The sequence below is a fragment of the Synchiropus splendidus genome, chromosome 8 (assembly GCF_027744825.2).
Source record: "Synchiropus splendidus isolate RoL2022-P1 chromosome 8, RoL_Sspl_1.0, whole genome shotgun sequence".
Lineage (NCBI taxonomy): Eukaryota > Metazoa > Chordata > Actinopteri > Syngnathiformes > Callionymidae > Synchiropus > Synchiropus splendidus.
The window spans coordinates 8,954,467-8,980,767 of NC_071341.1; the positions used below are offsets into that span (position 1 = coordinate 8,954,467).

General features: G+C 41.8%; 3 protein-coding genes across 7 annotated transcripts in view; 2 read left to right on the forward strand and 1 right to left on the reverse strand.

Moving 5' to 3' along the window:
• rap1gap2a (RAP1 GTPase activating protein 2a) overlaps window positions 1–5,764 on the forward strand; it is an 89,714-nt gene extending 83,950 nt beyond the window's left edge. For all 5 annotated transcript variants that reach the window (XM_053872387.1, XM_053872386.1, XM_053872389.1 and 2 more), the window contains 9 exons: window positions 4–90; window positions 185–325; window positions 1,871–2,017; window positions 2,079–2,188; window positions 2,325–2,423; window positions 2,490–2,610; window positions 2,680–2,785; window positions 2,858–2,931; window positions 4,671–5,764. In XM_053872387.1, coding sequence (XP_053728362.1) covers window positions 4–90; window positions 185–325; window positions 1,871–2,017; window positions 2,079–2,188; window positions 2,325–2,423; window positions 2,490–2,610; window positions 2,680–2,785; window positions 2,858–2,931; window positions 4,671–4,679 — 894 coding nt within the window. In that variant the 3' untranslated portion in view covers window positions 4,680–5,764. The remainder of the gene's footprint in view (window positions 1–3; window positions 91–184; window positions 326–1,870; window positions 2,018–2,078; window positions 2,189–2,324; window positions 2,424–2,489; window positions 2,611–2,679; window positions 2,786–2,857; window positions 2,932–4,670) is intronic.
• si:dkey-52l18.4 (uncharacterized protein LOC560708 homolog) lies at window positions 5,335–8,689 on the reverse strand. Its single transcript, XM_053872390.1, has 5 exons — window positions 8,476–8,689; window positions 7,824–8,165; window positions 6,705–6,830; window positions 6,599–6,618; window positions 5,335–6,522 (listed from the first exon to the last, which is right to left on the reverse strand). The coding sequence occupies exons 1-5, from the start codon at window positions 8,519–8,521 to the stop codon at window positions 6,367–6,369; spliced, it is 690 nt and encodes a 229-aa protein (XP_053728365.1). The 5' UTR covers window positions 8,522–8,689; the 3' UTR covers window positions 5,335–6,366.
• A 1,590-nt stretch (window positions 8,690–10,279) lies between these two features.
• blmh (bleomycin hydrolase) lies at window positions 10,280–25,224 on the forward strand. Its single transcript, XM_053873658.1, has 12 exons — window positions 10,280–10,577; window positions 11,719–11,916; window positions 12,546–12,655; window positions 13,181–13,322; window positions 13,436–13,524; window positions 13,594–13,686; window positions 20,748–20,903; window positions 20,970–21,128; window positions 21,202–21,269; window positions 21,592–21,709; window positions 21,796–21,862; window positions 24,911–25,224. Exons 1-12 carry the CDS (start codon window positions 10,568–10,570, stop codon window positions 25,057–25,059), a joined length of 1,359 nt encoding a protein of 452 aa, XP_053729633.1. The 5' UTR covers window positions 10,280–10,567; the 3' UTR covers window positions 25,060–25,224.
• The last annotated feature ends 1,077 nt before the right edge of the window (window positions 25,225–26,301 follow it).

Sequence of the window (26,301 nt, forward strand, 5' to 3'; positions counted from 1 at the left end):
CAGGGTCCTGAGTTCCGTGACTTCCTGCTGACAAAACTGATGAATGCTGAAAATGCCTGCTACAAATCTGAGAAATTTTCCAAGCTGGAGGTGACAGACACTCACACATCAGCTCTCTCACTCACACCATCCCTCACCTCGCACTTCTCTCCATTACTCATGATGAAGTGTAATTCTAATGCAGGGGAGGACACGAGCCGCTCTGCTGGACAACCTCCATGATGAGCTGCACAGACAGAGCCAGGCCACTCTGGGTCTGGGCCAGGCAGGGGACGAGGACAAGCTGGAGAACGGGGGACACGGTGGTCTGCTTGAGTCCTTCAAGGTGAACCTGCGACACTTGGCATCCATTACATTCATCAATACACAGTGGGAAGTGCTGGGTTCACACACACATGATTCGTCCTGTGTGTCCATGGAAGTGTGTCGAAGGCTTGTGTTGGTCTGTCTATGGTTTTGCTTTGTGTGTCTGAACTTCTATGGTTGATATATGCGTCTGCATCTTTTTGTGAGTCTGCTGATCTCCATTTGACAGGGTGAAAAAACGCTGTGTACACCTTGTATAACACGGTGGGTGAGTCCGGGAACATGGCAACATGACAACACTGTTACTGCTGGAGCATGGAGTAAATCCTTGTTGATGTCAATGTGGTGTGATGTCATCAACAATGAGCAGCCCGGCTATTTCCCAGCCCAGATTCATTCACATATGCTTCATGTCTTCAAATGTTAATCTCATTTAGCACTGAAAACTGATAATTCCCACCCAAAGTCATCAGAAGTGGCAGCAGAGCTTTCATGAAACAGTCTCCTGATTTTCAGCGGCCACCAGATGGCGCTGTATCTCGCTATTAATTCAATGAACCGTCGCATCATTTCTGAACCATCTGGTGGCCTCTGAAAATCAGGACTGTGTGTCATCAACCCTGCAATACTGTTTCATGATACCTCATCTACCCATCACTAGTGGCAGTCCAGACACACACAGCCCAGCAACATGACTAGACCTAGAGTAGTAGTAGAGAGTTTCAGCTCACCTCTGTGAATACTTGTGAAACTTTTTTTGTGCATCCAAACAAGTATAATAAATGAACAAAAAAACAATCGAAATCAGGTCAAGAATGAAGTATCCAGACTTCATTCTTCAGGTTGTTTGTTTGTGGGTTTTGTTTTGCTTTGATCTATTCATATTCGTGTCAGTCTGTGTTTCAAAGGTCCCTGTGTGAGTATTGTTTTATGTTTGATCTCTGTTTATTACTCTGTGTGTGTCTGTTCACCCTCTATGTGCATGAGCGTGATCCTTTAATTTTTGCTCTCCACAGGCATTGTGGACATTGTGTTTTCTGGATTCATTCCCAGGGGGCGCTATACTCGTAGCTGCTGTGGCACTGGCTGTCTATTACCTCTCCACACTTTTGTAAACACAGAACAATAATGAATAAAATCTTCAAAGTATGTGTCTTTTTTTTGTATTGTTAAGACAGAAATTGGTCCGTGCATGTCGTGTTGTTGACATGTGGAATTAAAAATTGCGTTTTTTTTTTTCATTATATGGCATGAACATACCTGGCAAAATTGTACCAAAGGTCAAGATGATTTTTTCCCCTCTATTGCTGTTTTTCATTAGTAAAGTGGTGAGTCACAGTCCAAACACAACGAGCCTCAAAACTGTCCTCTCCTCACCAGAATGATTCATTTGACTCTTGTCAGCTCCAGATTTCACTGGAGCAAAGTAACCGCCTCAACTCTTGAAGCTGCTCGCTTCTTTTTTGTGTTTGCGCGACCTCTGCTGGTCATTCTCGTTAAATCCATGACTCAACTATTCCCTGCTGTCCATCACCACTCACCGCCTCATGTCTCCGTCCTCCAGAGAGCCATGCGCGTCAGAAGCCATTCCATGGAGACTATGGTGGGCTCGCAGCGCCACAGAAGCCCGGGTGTAGGTGGCGTCCCGGCCAGTTTGAGCGGGGGAGGACTGCCACAGAGCACCAGCGAGTGCACCAAGTCCACCTTCACTGTGAGTCAGTGTCTCCTTATTTGTAGTGGATCACAAACTTCAATTATTTGTATTTGCTCAGCCACCTGTGTTGTCAGCCAAGTCTCCGCTGAAGAGTCCAGTGAAACGGCGCTCTGCCCTTTTCCCTCGTCTCCACTCCAGCACGGAGTCCCCGTCAGACAAACACTCTCGGTCAGTGTTTCATTATCATTTTCTTTTATACAAGCCACTAAAATATTATGACAACCTCAGTGATGGTTATCCTGAGACACAACTGAAGCTAATAAAGTTTCCGCTAAAAGTGTTTTGATGATTCTCCATCGGGCAGGGACCAGAAGTCTTTAGATATCTGCCCGTCGTCTCAGGACGTGAGATCGGAGACGTTATCAAACCCCAGCTCTCCTGAGATCTGCCCCAGCAAAGAGAGGTGAGAGCTTCACATGAAGTATGCGGCAAGTTGAATAGATTCTTCTAACTTCTTCCACTATTTCAGGCCGTTTATCAAACTGAAGGACTGCGGTGGTGGCAGACCCAACATCTCCAGGTCTTCATCCAGCACCAGCAGCTTCAGCAGCACCACCGGGGAGACAGAAGCTCTGGAGGAGCTGGAGACAGTACGTCCACCACGATGTGAACTCCACCTCCTCGTCTTGGCTTCTAAGCTGTGTGTTTGACCCCTGCAGGGCGGCCACCCCTCGATCACCTCCTCCTCCTCTGCCTTCAGCCCGTCTCTCAGTGTGGACGGTTCGGTGTCAGGCACGCCGGTCATCATGTGTCGCAGCCCAACAGGTGAGCCAGCAGCCTGCCGCAGTCCGTCAACTGCCCAAACCTCTCCTGACGTTTACACTTGCCTATGCACAGATGGTAAAAACAAGACGTCGCCCAGATCCAACTTGAAGTTCAGATTCGACAAGATGAGCAACTCATCCACAACTGTAAGTTAGAAGGTTCTGTCACGATAGTCAAGCTGTCATGAAAGTTGCACAAAAATACAGTCATACACTGGTTCACCCAGGTCAAACACAGTGGAAGATTGATACAGTGAAGACAAATTAGATCCTCCTTTTATGTGTTGTTCTGCTTCATTTAAATCTTTCTGTGAAAGTATTCTTTTTGTAATGTACATTTTGTCGCATTATATGACTGTACTTCTCTCTTCTTCGCCTTGTTGGCATGTAAAATACACATTTCTCAAATACAACTTTTCCTAAAATATTAACAGTAATATTAGGTAAAATTCATATTCACATAATACAAGTTTTATATGTTTGTATTTACCTAGTTAAGATTTTAAGTCAAACACTTTTTTTTTTTAAATAGGCACAACCACAAGGACTACAAAAATGGCTGATGCCACGCACGTCTGATTCTGCCTGACAATCCCAGAAATGTCAGCAAATTTGTGGCCTGGTTCTGGGCCGGTTCCAGCAAGTCAAACACATCACTGATGCATTCAGAGCTTCTTGAATGAAACTGTTTTTGACTACAAATGAAACTGTGCCATCCCACCACTTTTTCATTCAGTACTTGACAGCGCTGACATCACTGTGAATTTCACTTCTCTTAAAGACACACTAACATCGGACACTGACCGGGAAATTATTACTCGTATTCCAACCTGGTCACAGTAATATCGAATGCTATTTCGAATGCAAATGTGACTCAGACCTTTGGATCTTGTAGCTTGAACGGCATGAACCAGGGTCCTGTCTGAGTTGTGTTTGACGGAGGTTGTCTGTCGGTGTGAGTTTATTTGGGAGCACCCTGCAAGACACTGGCCACCTTCCCCACAATCCCCACCCTACGACCCAGCTAAAGGGAATAATGAAGAAGAAAATGAATGCTGGTAAAATGTAGGGCCGCTTTTTTATAAAAGACTAATCTATTCTTCTTTTTTTTTATCTGTAAACTAGTCATGATTACCTTTGTTTGGACCTATTGTGAATTTCTGTTCAACCTAAAGTTGCTTAAATCATCTCGCTGTGATACTCAGACACCATACATTATTAAACAAGTATATTAAAATAATGACACAAAATCCAGGAACATGTGTTCACCCTGCGAAGCATGGAGCATAAAACAGTTGACAGAGAGCTCCAGTTCTTTAAAACTGAGGTCTTTGTAGGTCCTTGAGAAAAATTTAAAATCATCACTGTAGACATATATATGCCATATAAAATATCTGAAAAATAAGAAATCAAAAATTCTTATTTGAATAATAATCTAAAACAATGTGTGCAGTGTAGCTCCCTAGTTCAGTTCTGGTTATTAGGAGACGCTGAGGACACTTCACTTAAAAAAAAAACCACTGTCGTAGCGCAGATGTGACGTGTGCGACATTATTAAAAACAAATCAATCTCCTCTTACAAGTTAGCTCCGTGCTAACCGACATGCTAGCTGTTAGCTCGAGGGTGTGTGGCGTCACAGACCAAACACGGAACACTCACACCATGGTACGATTTCCAAAATCCCTCGTGTGCTGAGGAAGCACGAGACAAAACAGGAGGTAGATTTACAAGAGTTAACATTAGTATCGCGACAAGTTCAACTGTGACGTGTGAAGGACTGAAGGATTCAAATCGGCTCAGATTCTGTGATTTAAAATGAGTGTACATAACGGTTTGTGTGTTTGATGTCAAATCACATTCACTCTGTGTCCACTCTCCTGCTCAGTCGGAGTAACTTCGGAGGGACGACTTGCTCTCGACCACCCGGGCTGCTGTGGAGCTGAAACGGATCCCTGCTCATGAAGACGTAATACCTGTTGCAGCACTTCCCTGAGGGACGTCAGTTCTTCTCCTTGTTTATCATGGACCACCAGGCAGGCTCATGCGCACAGCTAGCCGTCGCTGGGTAGCTAGCGTGTTACGAGTGGCTGCGAAAGTGTACAGGTGTACATCAGTGTCAAATCTGCTTCTGAAACGCTGCAAATATTCAGTGTCTGTGATATCCAAATTTGCCCTTCTAAGAGAAAGATGTTTCATTTTCAACGCAGCTCCTAACATGCGAGCAGCACGGCTGCACACCGCTGCGTGCACCTGCTTCTCTGTACGATCATGAAACACATCCATTCAGCCAAAGCTGCGCCTTACAATCGACACCGAGTTCTCGAGGACGATCATCCTGTGGAACCTGGCTCCAGCACACACACCATCTGTGAAAATATAGACCCGCAGCACACCTCCCGCTACAGCTCGCTCTCTCACCGGGGTTTGATGAAGTTCGGGAGTTTTAAATCTCCTCTTTCGGGAGCTGATAACTTGAATCTGGTCTATTATTTGTGCAAAAAGACTCTGAATGTCTATTTGGAGCTTGGTTTTTTTTTGGTCTTTTATTTAAAGCATAGTGGTTTTAAAATTGCTTACAAGCACAACAGGGCAGAGGTTTTGTCGTCAAGTACCAAAACATTCACTTTGAGCTGCTAGAACTAGAGGGCGATAGAGTTTTGGTATCTGCATCCTCATACCGATACGATGGACGCCGATATGTCTGCCATGTTAGACTGTTTTAAGATGCTGGCTCTCTGTGAGTGTGCAACACAAGCTGTGTTTTGACATGTGAAGCAGGTCTTTGCCCGCAGAAGATGCCCTTTTGTTTATTTTAATTAATTTATTTCCACTTGTTTTTGCATTGATGTCATGTAAAAATGTAACTGCAGAGTACGCTAATGACTGAGAAATATATTAATTTAAAAAAGATGTCTATGTATATTTGGTTATGTAATGTGCCATCGAGAAGTTATTCTAAAAAAAAATAAAATGTTGTATTTTGTGTCATTGTGTGTGTTTTCTTTTTTGATATTACAGAATCCACGTAGAAACACTAATACAGTTATTTAAAGATGGACGGCAAAATGGACAATATCACAAATGTTAATAATAATGCAGCAAAAATATATTTATTATTTAATAAAGGAGGTCAAAATCTATGAAAGAATAAAAAATAAACTTCACAAAGTATGCAGCTGAAAACCTGGAAAATGATCTGTGAATGATTCTGTTAAAACATTTTACTCAAGTAGTTGTCGACACTATATATTGGTTTCAGTGGTTATAGTTTTTCTGCCACGTATGCAATGTATCAATGATGAAGCCCGATTATATAATACGTTTACAAATGTCATGCAACCTCTCATGTAAGGTCATGTAAGGGGAGCTTGAGATAAACATGAATTCGTTCAATATTTATTTTATGTTCACCCCAGTCTTACTTTTTTGGTAATCATATTTTTTGCTCCATTATTATTTGTGTTGGAGAACAACCTGCAGTACTTTGGAAACAAACCACTGAGAAGCTACATGCTAAAAAACAAAAACAAAACACAGACATATTTAAGTACATTTTTTAGCATTTCCTCATGTCACTTTGTTTATCCTGTTTGTTTCTGTGACAAAGAGTTGAGTCGTTCTCTTTCATCGGGCACCGGAACAAACTGGACTGTGGAGTAGATGGTGAGCTGCTGTGTCTCTCTGGAAGCTGAGCGATGGCTGCTGAGTGCGTCCGGGGAAATGTTTGCATACACCAACTGCAAAGTGAAGAAGCGTCATAGAGATTAACGTCAAATTGTTTCTTTAAAACAAAGATTCCTGAGAGTCACCTACTTCATTCTCCTGCAGCAGAGCTGGGAACCGGAAACACAACATGAAGAGAGTTACTTGCAGATCAAGTGATCATCAAACTGAGTCTGAACATTTGCGATGAGGTTACCTTCCTGTTTCACGGGGGAAGTTCTGGGCCTGAGACACCAGGCCAACAGCAGGATGATGGGAAGACATAGAAAAGCACTGGAACACACCAAGACTCTGTGCCAGGGGTTTCTTGGCAGTTGCTCCTCTGAAAAGTTACAGACAACACGTCGACTGGTTGGTGAATGCAGGTTCACACTCCGAGCCCGTCCACTTCATTTTTATAAAATAATGTTACAAATGTGCCTAAATAAATCCTATATGTTGTGTTTTTACCAAAGATAGGCGCATAGAATGAGCACCCAACATATTCATTCAAAATTTGGATTTTTTTTAAAGACAATATTTTCTTCTTTATTCCATTACAGCTGGACACATATTTTACCATAAATAAGACATGCGTGTAATTGCAGTATATTATCTTGTAATTATTTATTATCATTATTATTATTTATTTATTTTGTTCATTATTGCACAATGTACTGAAGCATTTTGCTATTTGGTGGGAGCCACACTGACATTGGAAATAAAGCTTTCTGAATCTGCATCTGAATCTGAATCAATAGAAAGTAAAGTCCTGACTACAATTCTCTCAGCAAAGGTCACCAAAAGTTCACAGTGAACTGCATCATAATTATGGATTAGTGATCGTATATAAGCAAGTCATTTGTTTATTAACAGTGAATTTCTTTTCCCAAACTAAAGAGTTGTGTTTTTTTGTAAAAGTATCTTGTACATATATATTATGATTTATGCCCACCTCAGAGTTTTGCCCACCACCCCATAACACAAACATGTTATTGAAGGCGTTGTTTCTTCAAGTGACATCACAGAAAACTCAGCAAAATTAAACCTACAAAATTCAGTTATTTATATTGTTTGTTTTTTTTCTCAGCTGCAATGTACAGCAATGGAAATTTCCAACCTTTTATTTAGAATGTCAAATGGAGGACAAGACAAGAAAACTTTGTAGGTGGGTTCATCCCACACAATGAAAGTAATGCTTCTTTGGAAGCAAGTAGATGATGTTTCCTGTCTCCTGTTGTTCCTGGAACCGATACCAGAGTTACTGACAGTTACTGACTCTTACCTGCTACCAACAACAACGCGACACAAACATTTGGATGGTCCTCATACATACCCCCGATGATGGTCACATGTACAAGATGCCCCTGGTCGCTTCCACCAGAACTCCATTTGATCCTGCATCCATATGACCCTTCATCCGACTTGTCGAGGCTTTCCAGACTCAACTGGAGCTGGGTTTTGTTCCGTGATATCGACAGGAAAGATATCTTGCGACTCTCAGTCTCGCTGACCGCTTCTAACTCCTGGGACGAAGAGTTCCTCCTCACCCAACTTCCGCCCCAGTTACCTCCACAGTGCTGGACCACGCAGGTCAGAAGCAGAGTGCTGCCTGGTGTTGAGCTTATTTCCGCACGCCTGGCCAGAACTGCCTGTGTGCAGTTCTCAGCGTGGGAACCTGGAAAACATGAAGCTGTGGGTCAGACTTTGACAGATCTTTAGGTCAGCCCCAGCAGACACCAGTCAGGAAGTGGAGGTCACACTGGAAGTAAATGTTTTCGTGCCTGCGAGCGTCCTCCAAGATATTGGAGATGATAAGGACTGTCCTAAAGCAAAATATGTTAGAGATGCTTCCTGGATACATTCCATTACACATCGCATATTTTCATTTTCTCCAAAGGCACCACCCTCTACAGTGGCAATATTCGCTAAATATTAATCACAGACACCTCCAATACGTAACTGTATCTAGAAAAAACACGACTTACCAGCCACATTAAACCAAAGACAGACGAGCAGAGAAAGGAGCAACATGTCGGTCCTCTTCACAAACAGTGGCTTGACAATGCAGACTTTCACTTTGGTGTCTTCATGTGCAGACTTGTGTTTGATTTCGGTTTTGAGTGAGCCTGTGCCTGAGCGTTTACAGTGACTCTTGCTGGAAGAAGAGGAAGGAAGCACTCCCCACTATCAAACTTCTCTCTCCCCAGAGGTCCAGATTTATCTCCAGTTTGACCTCAGCTCCATTTCTGCGTCACAACTGGGTGGATTCTGGATTGTAAATATGCAAAATACAGACGCAAATGCTACCTTTGCACCTGGATTTTCTGTTTTTCTCATGTTTCATTCCTTACGCCATTCTACCGCGTAAACAATGAGCTGAAAAGACAGACCCCATTCAATCCAGAATGATTAAAATAACTCTCATTTATTGCTTAAAGCTGCAAAGATGACCTGCATAAGTATTGTATTGTTGGTCAGAGTGATGTGGGCGTGAGCGCTGGAATAGTCAGTCAGGTAGCAACATTGGGGTTTCTACAAAGAACATTTTCACCGACACATACATGTAGTTTTTGAAAGTTCACTTCATTTTCCCACAAGCAACAACAAAACTTGAGTGAGAACTAATGCAACTCCTGTGTTAATGGACAACATACCGACGTCAGGAGCTCTTCCTTGTGCATAACATTAAAAGGAGCGATTAAAGCTTTTCACTTTCTGTCTTCTCAGGAATATATTTTGTTTCGTCTTCTCTGCATACTTGTAATATATTGGCCTTGTTTGCCATCTAGTGGTTACAACTACGATGACGAGGAGGACGTTCTATCAATAGGTCTTTGTTGGCCAACATTTCAATTTTGTGTCAGCGTACTGTGGGTTTCCCTGTCATGGAAGAAAACCGTGTTAAAGCAGCTCGTTGGTCTCTCTTGAAGCATGTGCTTTATTACAGTGATGACGTCGCGAGGAATAGAGTATGGCAGTATTACTCTCTTGTCATGCTTAAAATGTAATTGTACTGAGAATACACAAGTCTATATCTAGCGATTATTCATGCGTCCCTTAAGTCATTTTTATTTATTTTATTTATTTATTTATTTTACCTCCGCCAAGAAGGTGAGCATCAGGTCATCAAGGGTGTGTCTGTTCGCCTGTCTGTCTTCAAAATAAGTTGAAAAGTTTTGGACAGATTTGGAGAACATTCTCAGGAAATATTTGAAATGAGGCAAGGAACAAATGGTCATGATTTTTTTTTTTTTTTTTTCATTATTATTGCTCATAGCCCTGAGAGGGAATCATTTTCCTAATAAATATATATTTGCTCAACAAGTCTTTATTTCTTCTTTCCCACTGTACACTGTTTATTTAATTATTTTGTAACAGGTAATTTAAAGTTTCCCTCAATAAACAAAATAAAATATGAAATAAACCAGTTATTTGGAGTTTGGATTTCGGAAAGTACCATACCAGCAGCTTGAGTTTCAAGAAAAGATCACCTTGGATGGGGTTAATGTGAAATATATGTTGAGGAAATGTGATTTTATTGTTGTTCGCAGCTCCAGTCCAATGGGCCAAAGCTTCTGCCCAACAAAGGAAGCGTAGTCGGTGCAATTTGAGGAGCGTATGTGGCGAAGGACACATTTCTGCTACACATAATATATATATAATATATATTGTGTTGTCATTTATGGAAAGAAACTCAGTAGATTGTTTTGAACTGAATCCAAGACAGACAGGGACAGACCTTTGACCCTTATGTAAAATGTTAAAGAGCAAACAGTGACCAATGTAAACGAATGACTGACTTGGTGAGAAGAAAAGGAGCGTTTGAGAACATCGTTCCGACTTCAAGTCACAGGCTGAAGTAATGTGTAACTTGCTATTTTCACAATTCATTCGCCAACAAAAGAGCTCTTCTCACGCAGACTTGGTAAACTCCGCCCAGTCGCCACGTAAAGGAAATAATGTGGGTCACGTAATCAAGCGCACCCTCAGCTCACACTGACTGTTGAATGAGAAACACAAAGAACCGGTGATTTTTTTTTCAGGAAACACACGTCGCCTCTACGCCTCTAGACAAACATGGACACGGGTACGTCAAGCGTCGTTCTCCCTCTCTCTCGCCCTGCTTCGTGTCAGTTGCTGACGGAGTCAAAGTCTGTTTTTGACAGCTCGGGACTGACAGCTGGGAAGCTAATATGCTAAGTTAGCTTCGGATACCTAGCATTCCTGCCTTTACATCCTCGATTCTGGACGTTTCCTGTGTTGGTGTCGTATTGAAAATACTCTTGTTCGTATTGTCTAAATAAATCAGGCAGCTTTAGTCTTGAAGTTGTTATAAAACCTGCCACACTACTCATGAAAACAACATATACCGGTGTGAGCCGCTAGCTACGGGGTTGGGAGGAGGGGATGCTAGAAGCTGTCAAACTGTGTAAAATGACACTGATTTATTGATAAATAAACATTCGTTCCTTTGTCAACTGATCCGCTTGATGTATATTGTCAACTCGCTCAAATCCATTTCTGTAATGTAACGCAGATGAGTTCTTTTACTTTCGTTTTCTCTATGGCTGCTGGTTTCATAATAGATGGAGGTCAATCCTTTGTTTTCTATATGTTTTCTTAAGTGCAAGGCTCTAGAATGAACTGGAACGAAAAATGTAATTTGATGGTGTATTTCTCAGATGCTCTCATTTGGGAATGAATGACAGTCCAGAGGTCAGGTCACCGATAGTTGAGCTACAGCTGTTGACCTCGCCTCAGATGCAACATTACAAAACACCCTCCTTCATTGTGTTATTCACTCAAATGTGGCCTCATCTGTGCTGTTAAAAATAGTACGTGACGTTTAGAATCAATGCCTGTGTGTCCAGTCTTTCAAAAGAACTCGCTTCCATGTTTAATTAGATTTCCATACACTACTGTCTGATCTAATATCTCTTTACGTCGTGGAGCCAGTCAGTTGTATTTATTAAAGGATGTGCTGCTGGATCGTGGCTATTGATCTGACATTTTCCAGGCGTCATTGAGACAGCTAAGTGGATAAGTGCTCATACTCAGATCATTACTGGGGTATGTGCAGTGCCTAATGTATCCTGATGACATGTCGGAAGATTTCCTGCAGAAATGCCCTGTGCATCTCCCAGACTTCGCACTTTACATGCCATCAATCTTGAACCATTGATTCTTTGGTCACCTCCTTCACAACGCTGCCTCTTGTGATGTTTCAGGTCTCAGCCAGGAGAAGATTACTAACTTCATAAAACGTCTGCGGGCAGAACCGCGCTATCTCTTGGCCCAGAATGTGTCGACGTGCACCGACCCACTTGAGGTCTGTCTGCACCGGCAGACTGTTCAGGACACTGTTCACATCTTCCAGCATACTATTCCTACAGAGGGCAAACCAGTCACAAACCAGAAAGGCTCAGGTAAGAAACATTAGTGTCAGAAGCTTTTCAGGTTCGTCCGGTCATGAGTCTTTCATCCATTGTTTTCTCACCAGGCTGTCCATTTCAGGCCCATGCCAACTAGCATTGGCTCTAGTCAGGGACTAGACATGAGCATGAGCAAAGTCAAGGAAGTCTCCAAAATCGCAATGTTCTTTATCAAAATAAAAGAAACAATCTAAAAGAACCTGTAACTGTTAAAGCAGGCACTTCACTGTCACATAACTTTTAGATGTTATTCTACAAAAAAAGTCTCGCAGTGCAGGAGTTTATACTGACTTTAGTCTGTTTAATTGTCAACAAAACCATAAAAATGAAATAAATAAATAACTTCCTTTGGTTGAAAGGATGACTCCTTCCGGTATTCTGGGGTAAGTCTGGAAAAAGATGGAGGGAGCTTGTTTAAAAAAAGTCATCTATGATCTTAAAATGAACTATTATGCAGTTTTCATCTTTTTTCAAGTTTTCATCCACAGATTTAATAGAAAAAGCAATGTCTTACAACCCCTCATTTTCAATTTTGGTCAGAACCTGCTCCCTATACAACCATGTCAAATGTTGTCTGATGTATCTGATCTGGTTTCTAATCCATTCTGTCTTTTTGCCGTCAGGGAGATGTTGGATCTTTTCGTGCCTCAATGTCATGCGTCTTCCTTTCATGAAGAAGTTCAATATAGAGGAGTTTGAGTTTAGTCAGTCCTACCTCTTTTTCTGGGACAAGGTATGATCTGGCTATCATACATTCTTTATTCTAAACTCTATATTGTCTATATCTATATATAATCTGAGAGTAGACAGTGTATGAGAAATGGTTTCAGTAATTGTAATGCCTTTGAAATGCCATTCTTAATGTTATTCTGGTCATTATCTTCTTCTGAGTTTTGAATCTACCTCACCATGATGTCTCACTAGTACATTATCCCAATACTGAAGCGAGTTTGTCTGCATTGGCACATGTGAAATGATAGGTTGACCTTGACTTGACTTGACATGTTTAATCTACCAGTTTTCTCAGCCTGCCAGTAATTATTTAACATCCCCTCCTGGTGATGATCCCAAATATTTAAATTTGTCTAAATGTTTGTATTGTGTTACTTTCATAAAGCAGAGTAAATATTGCTTCATTTAATGTTAATTTCGGTTGTGGTTATGTCATGTCATTGCCAGCCGATCTCTCCTCTATTTAGGCCATTTTAAACAGTATTGTTGTAGCCCACACATTTATAATCTATGTCTTCATGTGCAGGTTGAGCGTTGCTACTACTTCCTTCAGGCCTGTGTGGAAACTGCACAGAGGAAGGAGCCTGTGGACGGACGGCTTGTCCAGTTCCTGCTTTCGAACCCAACTAATGATGGAGGACAGTGGGACATGCTGGTCAATCTTATTGGTTTGTCACGTCTAGATATGTTCAAATACCACAACTATAACCTGAATATTTCAATGACAGTGATGCTATAGATGCAATAATAAGTGAAATGATTGTATTTTCTTTATCCTCAGAAAAGTATGGCGTCATTCCAAAGAAATGCTTCCCAGAGTCACATAGTTCCGAGGCGTCACGCAGAATGAATGACATCCTCAATCACAAGGTGTGTCGCTTTTCTTCGTATTGTTTTGTTGTGTGTTACACACTACTGACTGTCGTGTGAATGTCATAGCTGAGAGAATACTGCCTACGACTGAGGAACATGGTGGCCAGTGATGCGTCCGAATCTGAGCTCTCCGATGCAATGGACAGTATGATTGAGGAGGTGAGTGAAAACGGACCTTCAAGGTCCAACGCAACAGGCAACAAGCATCTGTTTAAAATATCTGAATAAATCCATGCTGGTGTCAATGCAATTTTTGCAGTACATTGTGTTCAGTTAATCATTAATTTGGCAATGCTACCATCCCTTAACTGTCATCCTGATCTTCTATTCCAACATATCTATTGCGTATAAACATAAACATACTGTAATGGTGAATGTCCGGTGTTTACTTTAAGCAGTATTTTTATTTAATACGTTCTTATTATATACATAAACAAAACTGGTGGTTGAAGTGAAGTTATTGGAGGTGTGTTTGGTTTAGGTAGACAGTGAGATGTGGGTGACTCTGACCACAAGAGGGTGCCCTCAGTCCAATAAGCTGCCTGGGATATGAGCATTTGAAGAACTGTATCCCACCACCTATTTAGTCAGGGGTATTCAACTCAGTCCTCAAATGGCAGGATGGTGCAGTCAAGTGCACATAGTTGAATGGTCAGGTGTCTGAAGTCTGTAAATGGTTGATGTTCAGTCAGGTGCTGCTTGTTTGTGTGAATGACTGAGGATGACTTTGAGGACAGAGTTGAAGACCCCGCTTTAAGTCAAAGGGTGTGATGCAAAAGAATGGTGGGGGAAATTGTTGCTGTGGGTGAACTAATAAAGTAGTAGATAGTTTTGTCTCACCAAAATTCAACAGAACTGAAAGGAGATATGTATATATGTAGCTTGTGTGTTGAATACTTTTGACCCAAAAGTGGGTGTTCATTCAGTTGCAGGATTTTTTCTTTTTTTTTTCTTGTGGAGTGTATTCTATTCGTGCTTTTTCTGGCTGTATAACAGTGACCGTGTTTGGAAGGGATGGTGTATTAACGTATATTTATTGAGGCAGTCCTTAACTGGGACTGCAGACTCATAGACCGTCACCAAACATGTCGACCCAGGAGCATAGGGCCATCACCCCGTACTTGAATGACTGTGATGATTTGATGATTTCTGACTTTGTCATCACTGCCAGCAGTAAAATCTTCTATAAAGCTAAAAATAAATGTTTTTAAAATACAGCAAATGACAGCATTGTAAACTTGAGACGCCTAAACAGTTTAGCTTTATCCGAATATCCACTGTGTTGCGTGCTTTGATTTCCCTCCTGACTTTGAGCTCAGTGCGTTATCGTATGTAATATTTATTTGCTATTACATCAACTCAAACAAACTCTCAATGGAAAGCCTCTGTCATCGATTAAAAAAAAGTACACTGGTGAACTTGGTGCTCTCGTGCGAAGCGTCACAATGGCATTTTCCCCAAACATTCCACACACGTGAGATTGGTTTGAAAGACCGTAGACACGTCGTAGCCTACAGTCACTTTAGATATATCGGGTTAAAACCTAACTGTGTCACGGCTAATTAAAATATGCTATATTCCATCGAACCAAGAACGTGGCTGTACTCGTTTGTTTTGACATTCGTTTTCATTTTTTCACTGTACCTTCACCTTTGTATGATGACTTTTATTTCATTAAGTGCTTAATTAAAGTCCAACATCCTTGAATTGTAATTAGGTTTATATTGTTGCTCACGTTTTCTCATAGGTCATGAAATCTCCTGAGTGTATGTGATGGCACTGTTCCATGTTGACATGAAGTGCGACAAACAAGTCCTCTGATCTGTTGATGACAAACTTACATGACCTTCCCTGCCTGTCCCATCACGATCCTTGGTATTGCTGCTCGGGTATTTAAAATAACTTTTGAACTACAGTATGTCTTAATATAGTGGTGAACATGACTCTGTTGCCTCTCCTATAATAATGTTTCCAAACTTTTTTTTTTTTTTTCATGCCACTAACTGCACAGCGTCTGTATCGTATGAGAGGTTTTTGCAAAACTCTTCCAACTCCTTTTCTCTTGACATGTTGATACAGAGGTGATAGCACCAAAATATTTGCTAATGATATTCTCAACTACGTCACTGGAGTTAATATATACTTTTTGCAGTGAATTAGATCGTTTGCTGATCTTCTTAGCACAACCATTAATCTTTTACTGGTGTCGGTAGAAATCCATCTTCTCAATTGGCATTTGTTTAAGGATTAGGAAAGGTCAGAGATGACGGTATTGTGACAGTTCTGAATAACAACTGCCTTGCTTATTTGAAATTTAAAATGTGGACCTAAAGAAACTAGTGTAGCACTCGCTTTTGTGCTGACTCTGATTTGTATCTTATTCACATATGTAGCAATCATCCTTCCATTGAGGGCAGGGGGCTGGTTAAGCAGCTTTTGCCTTCAGCTGTTTGGTAGTATTGTCGTGCTGGCTGGCTGCTTGTTTGAACAGTCGCCTGTATCTCGCAGCGTCTACATTTATGTCCAGCCACCACCGCTAACAAACAAACAATGTGCTTTGTAACTGTAAAGGCCGCTCCCTCCGCTGCACATCAGGGCTGGTGAGTGTCATCTGCATGTTTGTCCACCTGGAAGTGGTTTGTTTTATGAAACTATAATGGCCTTTGATGGAGGAGGCTTTGCTCATGTCAAAAGAACGAGCAGATTGTGGGAGCCAGAAGGTTCAAAAGAACTGTCATGAATACATACAGTCGCCCACAAATATTTTAATTGTACTTTGACACAATATGAATTAGTCAATGTACATTTACTTACATAGCAGTGTAGTTTGCTGTCCCCTGAAAATAACTTGACTCAGCCATGCGTTTCCAAACTTGAACTCCTCCTCCACCAGTTTGAGGCTGTGCTTCAATAGGGTTTAGATCAGGATACATCCATCAACTAGTGATGGGCTCATGAGGCTTCATGTTCTCATTTTCAGAGCTCAGAAGGTGGTGCTGTCAGTTTAAAAATGTTGTGATGTTTTATGGAAATGGTTGTTCAAATCCAAAGATTCTGGAGCAGAGAGTGCCACCACCAATTGGACTGTGAAAGTAAGGAGACTGTTTCATTCTCATGAGGCTTCATGAAACTGTGCTCATTTCCAGAGCTTGAAACCCTCAGAATTTCAGCAACCATTTCAGTGAAACCACACGTCATTTTAAACCTGTAGCGCACCTTCTTCAGAGCTCCTGTAATGGTGAATTTCTCCTTTGTGAGACCATAAAATCGATCTTATCTTATCTGCTCTTCTCTTAAAAGTGAGGACAGTGTTTCCTGAAGCCAAAACCATGCCATTTCCACCACCATGCTTGACCTCTGGAAAGTAAATTGTCTTTCTACTTTTCACCTGACAGCTGAACTATTTACGTGTACCTTGGTCTCATCAGAGGGCACATCAATGTTCAAGTTATGAGATTGTCTTCAGCTGCAGACCTTCTAATACATTGTTTTTACTACACCTTCTTTTGGGACAACCGGCAAGCAGAGCTATTTATTACTCGTGTGGACCTTCAACCTCTGGATCAATGTTGGCGGCACTAGCATCTTTTTTTTTAAATAGCAACCTCTGGCTGTGATGCTGACTGATCATGTGTTCTCAACTTCAGTGGTGGGCCATGGCGTGGCCAAGGTTAGTTCAGGTTGGGGTCAAGTGTTGTTCTGTAATTCTGACCCTTGTCTTTGTTATAGAGACACAACTTGTCACTTCTGTGCAAATAGTATCCATCTATATGTCTAACTAAATGCTCCTGGCGTAAACAAAACCATGTGTAGTGTTTAGAATGTTTGCTTCTGTGATTAAGGTCAATGTGCTACGTGCTATATTTATCCACATCTAATACTTAATGTTTCATGTGATGATAATAATAATGAGAAAAAAATATCTTAATTTAAAAACTGGTTCAGACACAGTACATACGTAAACTTGCGCATGCCACCTTAATGTGGTCTTTGTGACACAGGTTCCCTTCAAAGCCCAATTTTTCCCTTTTCTTTCATTTCTTTTTTGCTTTTCTTTTTTTTTTTTTTTTTAATTCTGTGCTGTGCGTCTGGTGTTTTTCCACAACTCTTTCGACAAACAGAAGTACTTCAATTGTTGAGTGAACCTGCAGACCCCTAAAACCTCAGCTTGCTCTGTCTCATGTCTGTAAAACCCGAATGATGTCCATGAAAGCACAGGGAGATGGTCAGTGATTACAGTAACAATGTTTGCTCACTGTTCTCTGGTGTTGACAGACTTGACCAACCAAACAGCTTCAGTCCAGCTGGTCACGCCACCAATGCCAGAAACATGTGGCTTTAGTGAGGTGTGACGGGCCAGCTCTTGTCTGGGGTCTACCTCCTGACCAACCAAGCTTCAAGTTTTATTTTTTTCTAGACTGTGAATACAGAGTTAGAACTTATGTTATTGAGCCAGGCCAAAGATTTGACATAGGCTTCATCATCCTTTATTCAGATGCTGCCTCGAGAGCAGTATATTTCTCATCTTTCTTGTCCTGAAAGCCAACAGAATGCTGATTCAGAGTTCCCACACCACACTTACTTACTTTTAAGTGTGTTCATTATTTTTGTGAGTTCATCTTAAGCCCATCAATTTATTGTCACTGCAGCTCTTTAAATCTAAATAAGAGGTCACGACACAAGCCTCATGTCGATTGAAGGGTGAGATAAACCTTTATTTTCAAGTCTTGGAGTCTTTTGTTACTGAAGGGATGAGTTTATTGTGTGTATTTGGACTTAGTCATGTTCAGTGGTCTGAACATGGTGTCCTGACACCACAGAGTTCTAATTCCATCTTATTCTCTACTAGAGAAGTGCTGAGACAGCACACACATCAACCAAGGAGCCCCTTTCACATGACTGTATAAAGACAGTGTGTCAAACCAATGAAACAACTACCCTGAATCTAGATCTGCTGTATGTTTGGGTTTGAAAGCACTGTGACATAACCACTACACCAACAAGTGGTTTGGTCAGTGGCATTCCTGAGTTTTCAAAAAATGTCTCAAAAAATGAGACACCAGCTCAAAAACATGTTCTTGACTGAGTCATGAACGCATTAGCAGCAGCAGTGAGAAGCAATGCAAGTAGCTGAGGCAGAATCCCACTAACTCTCATTATTTCATGGATACTGTGATTGCCTCTGCTAAGCTATCACATCTTGTTTTAATGTTTTGGTTGTTATGTCATTGTTTTTCTAAGACTGATTTAGACTGATCTGCATCTGAAGCTATTCACACAAACGTACCTTGCCAAGACTCATATTCTAATGAAATGAGACACTCAACCGAACCTCTGGTATCACACTGGAATCTCAGTCCAGCCAAGTCCCAGGTGTTTTACTCCGTATTGACCCCTTGTGTTCAATGTTTATATCATCGGGGAGGTTCAATCAAATTGTGCTCATTTTTAGCCAAACTTCGCTTGCACTCACAAGCCTTCTACACAACTGTTCGAGAAGGTTTCGGTGGGCTGCGTGTTTTCTCCCCACTGAAGCATCCCAAGATGACCAAGACAAAATAGGATGATTTACTTATGCCAACACAAGACGTGTGGCTCCTCATAGCACTAACTTATTTGAGTAATCAGTATTTCACAGGTTGAACAGGTTCAACAACAGCTTGTTCGACACGTAAAAATGAAAAATCTCATTTGCCAGTTATTTAAATGTAGCTATTTATTCCAAAGAGCTAACTTTTAGCTGCGATAATTATTGGATTATCTAGGAGGAAGCGCTCTAAAGCAGGGCTGCTGCAATATAGATCTCTGCATTTGTGTAGTTTTGTCTCTGTTAAATGTCTCACTCAACATGCTAACTGAACTATCAAACTCAGCGCAGTCATTCTGGAACAGCATTTGACCTGTACCCGCGTCTTCTTCCAGTCTGTTCCTAACTCTAGGTGATTTGTTTATTAGGCTAGCTTGAAACAAGTCAACAGTGCTCAGCACAGTTCATCACATTAGCCATGGCAAGCCCAGATAGCGTGCAGTCACTCCAGTTTGATGTTTATGTCCAGTCATGCAGACTGACTGTTGAAAGACTGAATGGAAAAATAGTATTTAACATGCAGAATTAGCTTCTGGTTGTCCTGATAGATCTCTCCATGCTTCTGCAGCTATGTGACCCTTTCTATTGCTATATATATATATATATATATATATATCAGTTGTTTTGAATATCGATCACTTGTTTGTTCTCTTTGCGCAAACTGACTGGAATGGTCGCCCACCTATGTAGATACAGAGCACTGAGATGCAGCAGCATTGGTCAGCAGGGTATAGCGTCTTGTCAATGTGCTGACGGCAAACGAATGAGACAAGTGAAATAGAGACTTGGCGTGCACTCGTGCCCACAACGCAGTCTCAACAAATAATTCCAATCTGCTTAAAGGTGGCTTTGGCAGACGAAGGAGGGATGAACAGATGCTTTTGTTGACTTTCTCCCTTGTGTATATTTTCGTGTGTCTATATTTTGTGACTTCTTGTGATGAAGAGTGGGATGGTTTGTTTGTGGATGTCAGGTCTGAATTTACTGTATGCCTTCAAAAGTTGTGTGGGCTTTCGCTCTGTTATTGTTGGGGTGGGTGGCCCCTCAGAGGACCATGTGACCTCGCAGCAACTCACTATCAAATGTGGAATGCTTTTACTCAACGTTTGCCACTGTTGCATTGGCTTGGTATCTTTCAAGTAGTCTTTGTGTTCAAGGATGACACTACAGAGGTTCACACAGCGGCTTTTTCTTGCTGCTCTGACTTGTGTTGCCAATTTTCTTGGTTTGAAAAAACGTACATTGGGGCAGAGGTTACGTAAATATGTGATAAAAACACGCAAAAGGGAAATGCCGACAGTATGTCGGTGGTATTTGAGAGTTTAAGGGACTGCCCTGTGAAAACAACTTGGTCATGCCAACAGGAACTCCACTGAACTGGACTGTAGCAGGAAGCCATATAGGGAGGAGAGCCAGGGTGTGAGGCACGGGGGGGGCAGAGGAAGGCAGTAGGTGTGGTGTCAGGATTCGAGGAAGTGTTGCCCTGGCAGTGATGGATGAGGTTACACTTCGGGTTTGTGTGAGTTTCAGTCACAAAGAGAGAATGATTTAAAATCTTCAGTGGCAGTAATGGGTTGCCTTGTTGCAGACTTCCACAAACAGTAAAGTGATTGTAAGTGTTTACTGTCTTCAGGTATTCCGAGTGGTCAGTGTTTGTCTAGGCAGCCCACCTGAGACCATCAGTTGGGAATACAGGGACAAGGACAAGAACTTCCATCGCATCGGACCGCTGACTCCCAAAGAGTTCTACACCCAACATGTTCAACCTCTCTTCAACATTCAGGACAAAGTAGGCGCGAGTCGTCTCAGTAGAACTTCTGCTGGGTCTAAACTCCGGGAATGAATGTGTTGCCAGGTCTGCCTTGTGAACGACCCCAGACCTCAGAACCCGTTCGGAAAGCTGTACACTGTGGAGTACCTGGGCAACATGGTCGGAGGTCGCAGCACTCTGTATAACAACCAGCCCATCCAGCTGTTGAAAAAGGCTGCGGCCGAATCCATAAAGGATGGAGAGGTTTGCGTCAAATCAACGAGAGTTTCCACAGTTCAACAGTTTGTTCATAGATATTATATTGTTTTCACTGTAGGCGGTCTGGTTTGGTTGTGACGTCGGCAAACATTTCCATGGAAAGCTTGGAATTAATGATCTTAATGTGTGAGTATTATTTACACAATGTCTTGTTGAGTTGGTAAAGGTTAAAATGTTCTTGTGAGGCATTATTTACTTTTGAAACCTATCAATGGCACATAACAAAATGTCCATCCTGTTATTAATATTACAAGTTCCGTGTCACATGTCCCACCATCACCGACTGCAGAAGAAGCTTATATCAATATCAATGTCATACTGACCTGCGATTCTATTAAATAAGGCAGAATGTGAATCGATGGGTTTCAACAGTGCACAAAAAATGAAAATCTAAACCATTAATAGTCTGGGGTTCATGCGGTTCACGTTTTGTTGTGGGTGTCTGCAGGTTCAACCATGAACTGGTGTTTGGAGTTTCGATGAAGAATCTCTCTAAGGCAGAGAGACTAGTTTATGGAGACTCGCTGATGACCCATGCTATGATTCTCACGGCTGTCACTGATAAGGTACACGTGCTACATACTGTATGGCGCACACCCTCCTCCGGTATCTGCTTCTCACTCCAGTCTGCTGCCGACTCTGTCTCTTGCAGGATGAAAAGGAGGGCTACGAGAAGTGGAGAGTGGAGAACTCTTGGGGTGATGACCGTGGAAACAAAGGTAAACAACCTGTCATTCAATTGGCTTTCCAAAGGATCCACATCACGCAGCGACTAATGTGAGGGATTTTCATCAGTGTCTTTTACTGATCTAATTCAAAAATGTATTCAGTTTTTTTTTTTTAAATCTAGAATTCAAGTCTTAGCTGTAGTTTTGACTTCATAAGGGCCACAGAATCCAGGCTGCATGTGGGCCCCCAAGTGTACTTGGCTAATGCACATTATCCAGTGAAAACATTTTATTCCATATGACTCGGGATTGGTGATAACATGACAAGACCGTGACGGCACGCCACGCCACACTGTCCTGCTCCGCGGCGTGTGACAGTTGTGGAGAGCATGGTGGACTTTGGTTCACGATGGTAGTTTTTAATACAGGGAACCTTGATAATGACACTGGTCGACTCTGAGTCTCTGGATCCTTGTTAATTTTATTAGATGTGGTCCTCATAGGTTCTCTGCCTTGGTTCACATCTACACATGCAGGTTTCCCGCTGCGCTGGCACCTCCGCGAAACACTGTGGTGAAAATAGTGGGACATTGGACGGAGCTCCGCTCCAGTATTGGCAGCAGCGTCCTCTTCTGCGTCCCCATTAGGGTTCACTGATCGCTGGACACACTCTCACAGGCAGCGCTAATGCTATGACCAGGCACCAGTTAGGGACCAACAAATTCTAAAGCTGCCAAAGTATTAGTGAAATCTTCAATAAGGCAATGAAAAACAACCATTTTAGTAGAGAGTATTGTGAAAAGGTTTTTCATCACACAAGACAAAGGACTGACAGTGTCATGATTTGGAGAATAGGATCACTTATTCACACGATTTCTAATGTTTCTTCAGTAGCATCGAGGAAATGTGTCCAGACTGGTCCATAGTTCAAGTCAACTGTTCAGAGACATGAGATACAGCAGACAGACGGCTCAATTTAACCCCTAAATAAAGCTGGCAGAGCAGTCTGTCAGACACGAGCGGGTTCTACCAGAGATGTGAAACACTGAATTTCTCTTCTCTACACTTAGTTCACTATTACATTTAAACATAAACCAATTATGATGTTGGAGACAAACTCCACTAATAAGTTTCAAGAGAGACTGTAGTGTCCAACACATGGAGTAGAATGAAAATGTATTTATCGTGATAATTATCGTTATCGCTGAAATGACAACATTTATCATGATAACTTTTTTTGACCATATCGCTCACCCAAATGCTTTGCGAGTTGTTCAGATACTCAGAATTCCAAATGCCGTTTTTGTTCTTCTTATTATTCATTTTGATAATCCTGTATGAAGCAACATTTCACGTTAGATTTGCTCATTTCGAACTGTGCAGTGGATATTTATTGTTCAAGTTTTGCCTCTGCAATCAAAGTGTGAGAACCTCTGTCAGCCTTATCACTGTACGAGGCTAGTGAAAGAAATTAAGCTTGGTGAGAAGTGATGTGCCGATGGATGTCTTCCTGTCTGTCTATAGACCCATCAGCTGTCTCTATTTGTTTTTCAGCTTTGACCCTAATACGTAAGCGCGCCATCCCAAACAGCCGCACTAGTGTGACAAAGTTCTTATTAGCGGTAAACACATCTGAATTCCGTTATCCAGAGAAGGCATGAAATAGCTTTCGACAGCACGAACGCGATGGCTGCCGGCCAAACATCTTCACATTGTGACCGCTGGAGCGACGTTCATTGGTTTCTGAATGTGATTGTATGTTGTGAAATTATGTTTTCAGTTTTACTCAACCATTTAAGATGGTTGATTTATCCATTTAATCCATTGGATTGACATTTTCTTACAGTATATTAAACAAGTGTTTCTGTAGCCCCCTGAAGAAATGCAGCCAATGCTAACACTTGTCCTGGTGTAGAGACGTCTTTATTGTTGTCTCCCATCTACATTTCAGATTAATAGTGCTTTTTGAAAAGGCCTGTTTTTGGGGCGGCAACATTTACTGTCTGCCTCCACGATTCTTTCATCACCGTTTATTCTTGCCTCCTCACCCCATTCGTTTTTCTTCTCCTCTCCATCTCTGGCCTTGCATTCCATTGAGTATTTTAGGTCAGTCATGCATCACCTGGCAGGGCACACGGTCAAAGACCTTCATGATATTCACTTGGACCGATAAATCGTGGTGGAAAACACGTGAAAACCCTTTGCTCAAGTCAGAGGTGCTCCACACGTGCCTCATTCCATAAACACCAGCAGCTCAGTTCTGCCTGAACCTCCAGCTTCAACCTGGCAGAAATCAAAGAACCCGAGAGGAATGTGATCCAAATGTTGGGTTCAAGGGTTTGGTTGAGACATTTGAAACCTTCAAAACAAGTCCAGGATAAGGAGATGATCAAATTGAAAATAAGCAGACAGGATCCAAATATGCACATGTGGAATTGTGAACGATAGAGTAACTTAATGTTTGGCAGAACTCTGCCTCTTTTTGGGTCTTTGTTTTTTTTTTTTAGCGCTGTCTCAAGAGAGGCTTAGCTTTCATTGCTGCTCATAGTTGAACTCTGATTGAGTCTCTTCTGCAAATATGCTCCACTTTTTACACCATTTTTGGGAATCTTCTGGCACCAGTGTGAATCTTGACTCAGGTTTCTTCATAACATGTGTCACATTTAGACTTGCCGCAGTGTGACGTCAAGTGGAGGAGCTTTTGTTACCGGCTGATGTTTTGGGTCATCTATGTAAATATTAGGTGACGTACATGTGGATTTGCCTGTTAGTGTTGGACCGCTTTACTCAAAGAATCTCAATTTGGACTCTATGTCGCTGCCCACAGCCTTGTTCAAAACCACATTCAGATATTTGAAGTGCAAGATTACAGTCGTCATAGTAACCAGCCTATTGTCAACCTGTTCCTGTTAGCCTTAACTTCCAGCATCAAAACCAAGTGTTGGATTAGTAGTTCTATTTACAAGTAGCAGATATTTTCTGCTCCAACATGAACAAAGCTGGAACCTCTGTAGTAGCACCCACACGGTTCTTTCCTCCTCTTCACCTGTTTTTGTTGTGAGAACGCTCCTCTTTATTTCCCGCTCCCACTCTCCGCAGGTTACCTGATCATGACCGATGACTGGTTCTCCGAGTACGTGTACGAAGTGGTGGTGGACAAGAAGTTCCTGACAGATGAAGTTCTGGACGTGATGAAGCAAGAGCCAGTGATACTCCCCGCCTGGGACCCCATGGGGTCCCTGGCATAACCGCTGAAGCGTTTTAAAAACCTCTGCCCCCGGAGTCTCTTCGACCCTGCCCTCCATATGGCTGCTTTTACCCCTCTGTGACTTAAGAAAGAGCTCTCCTCAAGAAAGAAAAAACACATTTCTTTTAGATAAAAAAAAATAAAGACTTTGTTTTCTTTTTACGAATCTCCTTGTCTTTCGTCTTATTGAATTATTACTCTTTGTTTTTGCTGCATATTGTGACCCCAAAGTCACCCATGTCTTTCTGTTTTTTTGTCACTCTACTATACCATAACTTAGACATGTTTCCCTTGGTTCCCTGGTTTTCTTTATTTTTCTTGTCATGATACGAGACTATGATTGAGTGGCTGTCTAGCATTATCCGCTGCCGCTGCAAGTAGACATTCCAATTCATCCGCTGGTTGCTTGTTTCAATGCGTCGGCCTGCATCCTGTCTGATGGAGTATCTTACTTTAGGAATGCTAAAAGCTGGGAAGGGCTTTAGCGCACCAACAACAACTCCGTCGTAATCCCTCACATTTCCTGAGCAGACTGTCACTCCTCTGTGATGATCTGGATCTTCCTGCACAAAGAAACAGCCATTTGAGGTAATTATAACCCGGAAGTCTACAAATGTTGTGTGCACCCCTCAAGCTGCTGTTCCTTCTCTGGGTAAAGGTTTTCGTTCTTGTGACTGTACGGATGCTGGGGAAGTTCATCTCTAGAGATAAACAGAACAGAGCCTTAAAGCAAGAACTATTTTCTTTTTATTAAGTCTTAGTGTTTAACAGTTTTCCTTTACAAAAAAAATGTTCCTTCTGTTCAAGGATGTCTCATGGGATTTAAAGATATTCACATATTGTCTCACCTTCAAGCCCTCCGTCACTCCTACAGGACACCACTGTCTCGCTGTCCTCATGCATACATGCGTGTCCTACTTCTCACATACGTCTCTGATGCACTGGACGACCTCATACTGGACCTTACTTTCTCTCTAGGAACTCTGTCATAGGCTTTCTCTTCAGCAGAGGAGGTCAAAGTCCGGCCCTGTGCCTGTATCCATGTGCCCGTGGAGATTAAAGCAAAAGTGAAATTGCTGTTTGAATTCAGAATAAAACTCTTATTTATTTATTATGAATATGTACTGTATACTAGAGTATCCTTTCTGAATGAGTTTATTTCCATGAATAATGCTCAGTTTTAACAGTATACTCTGCCCCGCTAATACTACTAAATGCTGAAGGAAATACCTTTTTTTTATGT

What these genes read in the sequence shown, in the direction of transcription:
- si:dkey-52l18.4 (XM_053872390.1), bottom strand. Translation starts at nt 8,521, where the DNA reads ATGTTGCTCCTTTCTCTGCTCGTCTGTCTTTGGTTTAATGTGGCTG. An exon ending in TCTTTGGTTTAATGTGGCTG is followed by an intron (nt 8,166 to 8,475) that starts GTAAGTCGTGTT and finishes CATGTTTTCCAG; the next exon opens with GTTCCCACGCTGAGAACTGC. An exon ending in CTCTGCTGCAGGAGAATGAA is followed by an intron (nt 6,523 to 6,598) that starts GTAGGTGACTCT and finishes TTCACTTTGCAG; the next exon opens with TTGGTGTATGCAAACATTTC.
- blmh (XM_053873658.1), top strand. An exon ending in ACCTCTTTTTCTGGGACAAG is followed by an intron (nt 12,656 to 13,180) that starts GTATGATCTGGC and finishes CTTCATGTGCAG; the next exon opens with GTTGAGCGTTGCTACTACTT. An exon ending in AATCCATAAAGGATGGAGAG is followed by an intron (nt 21,129 to 21,201) that starts GTTTGCGTCAAA and finishes TTTTCACTGTAG; the next exon opens with GCGGTCTGGTTTGGTTGTGA.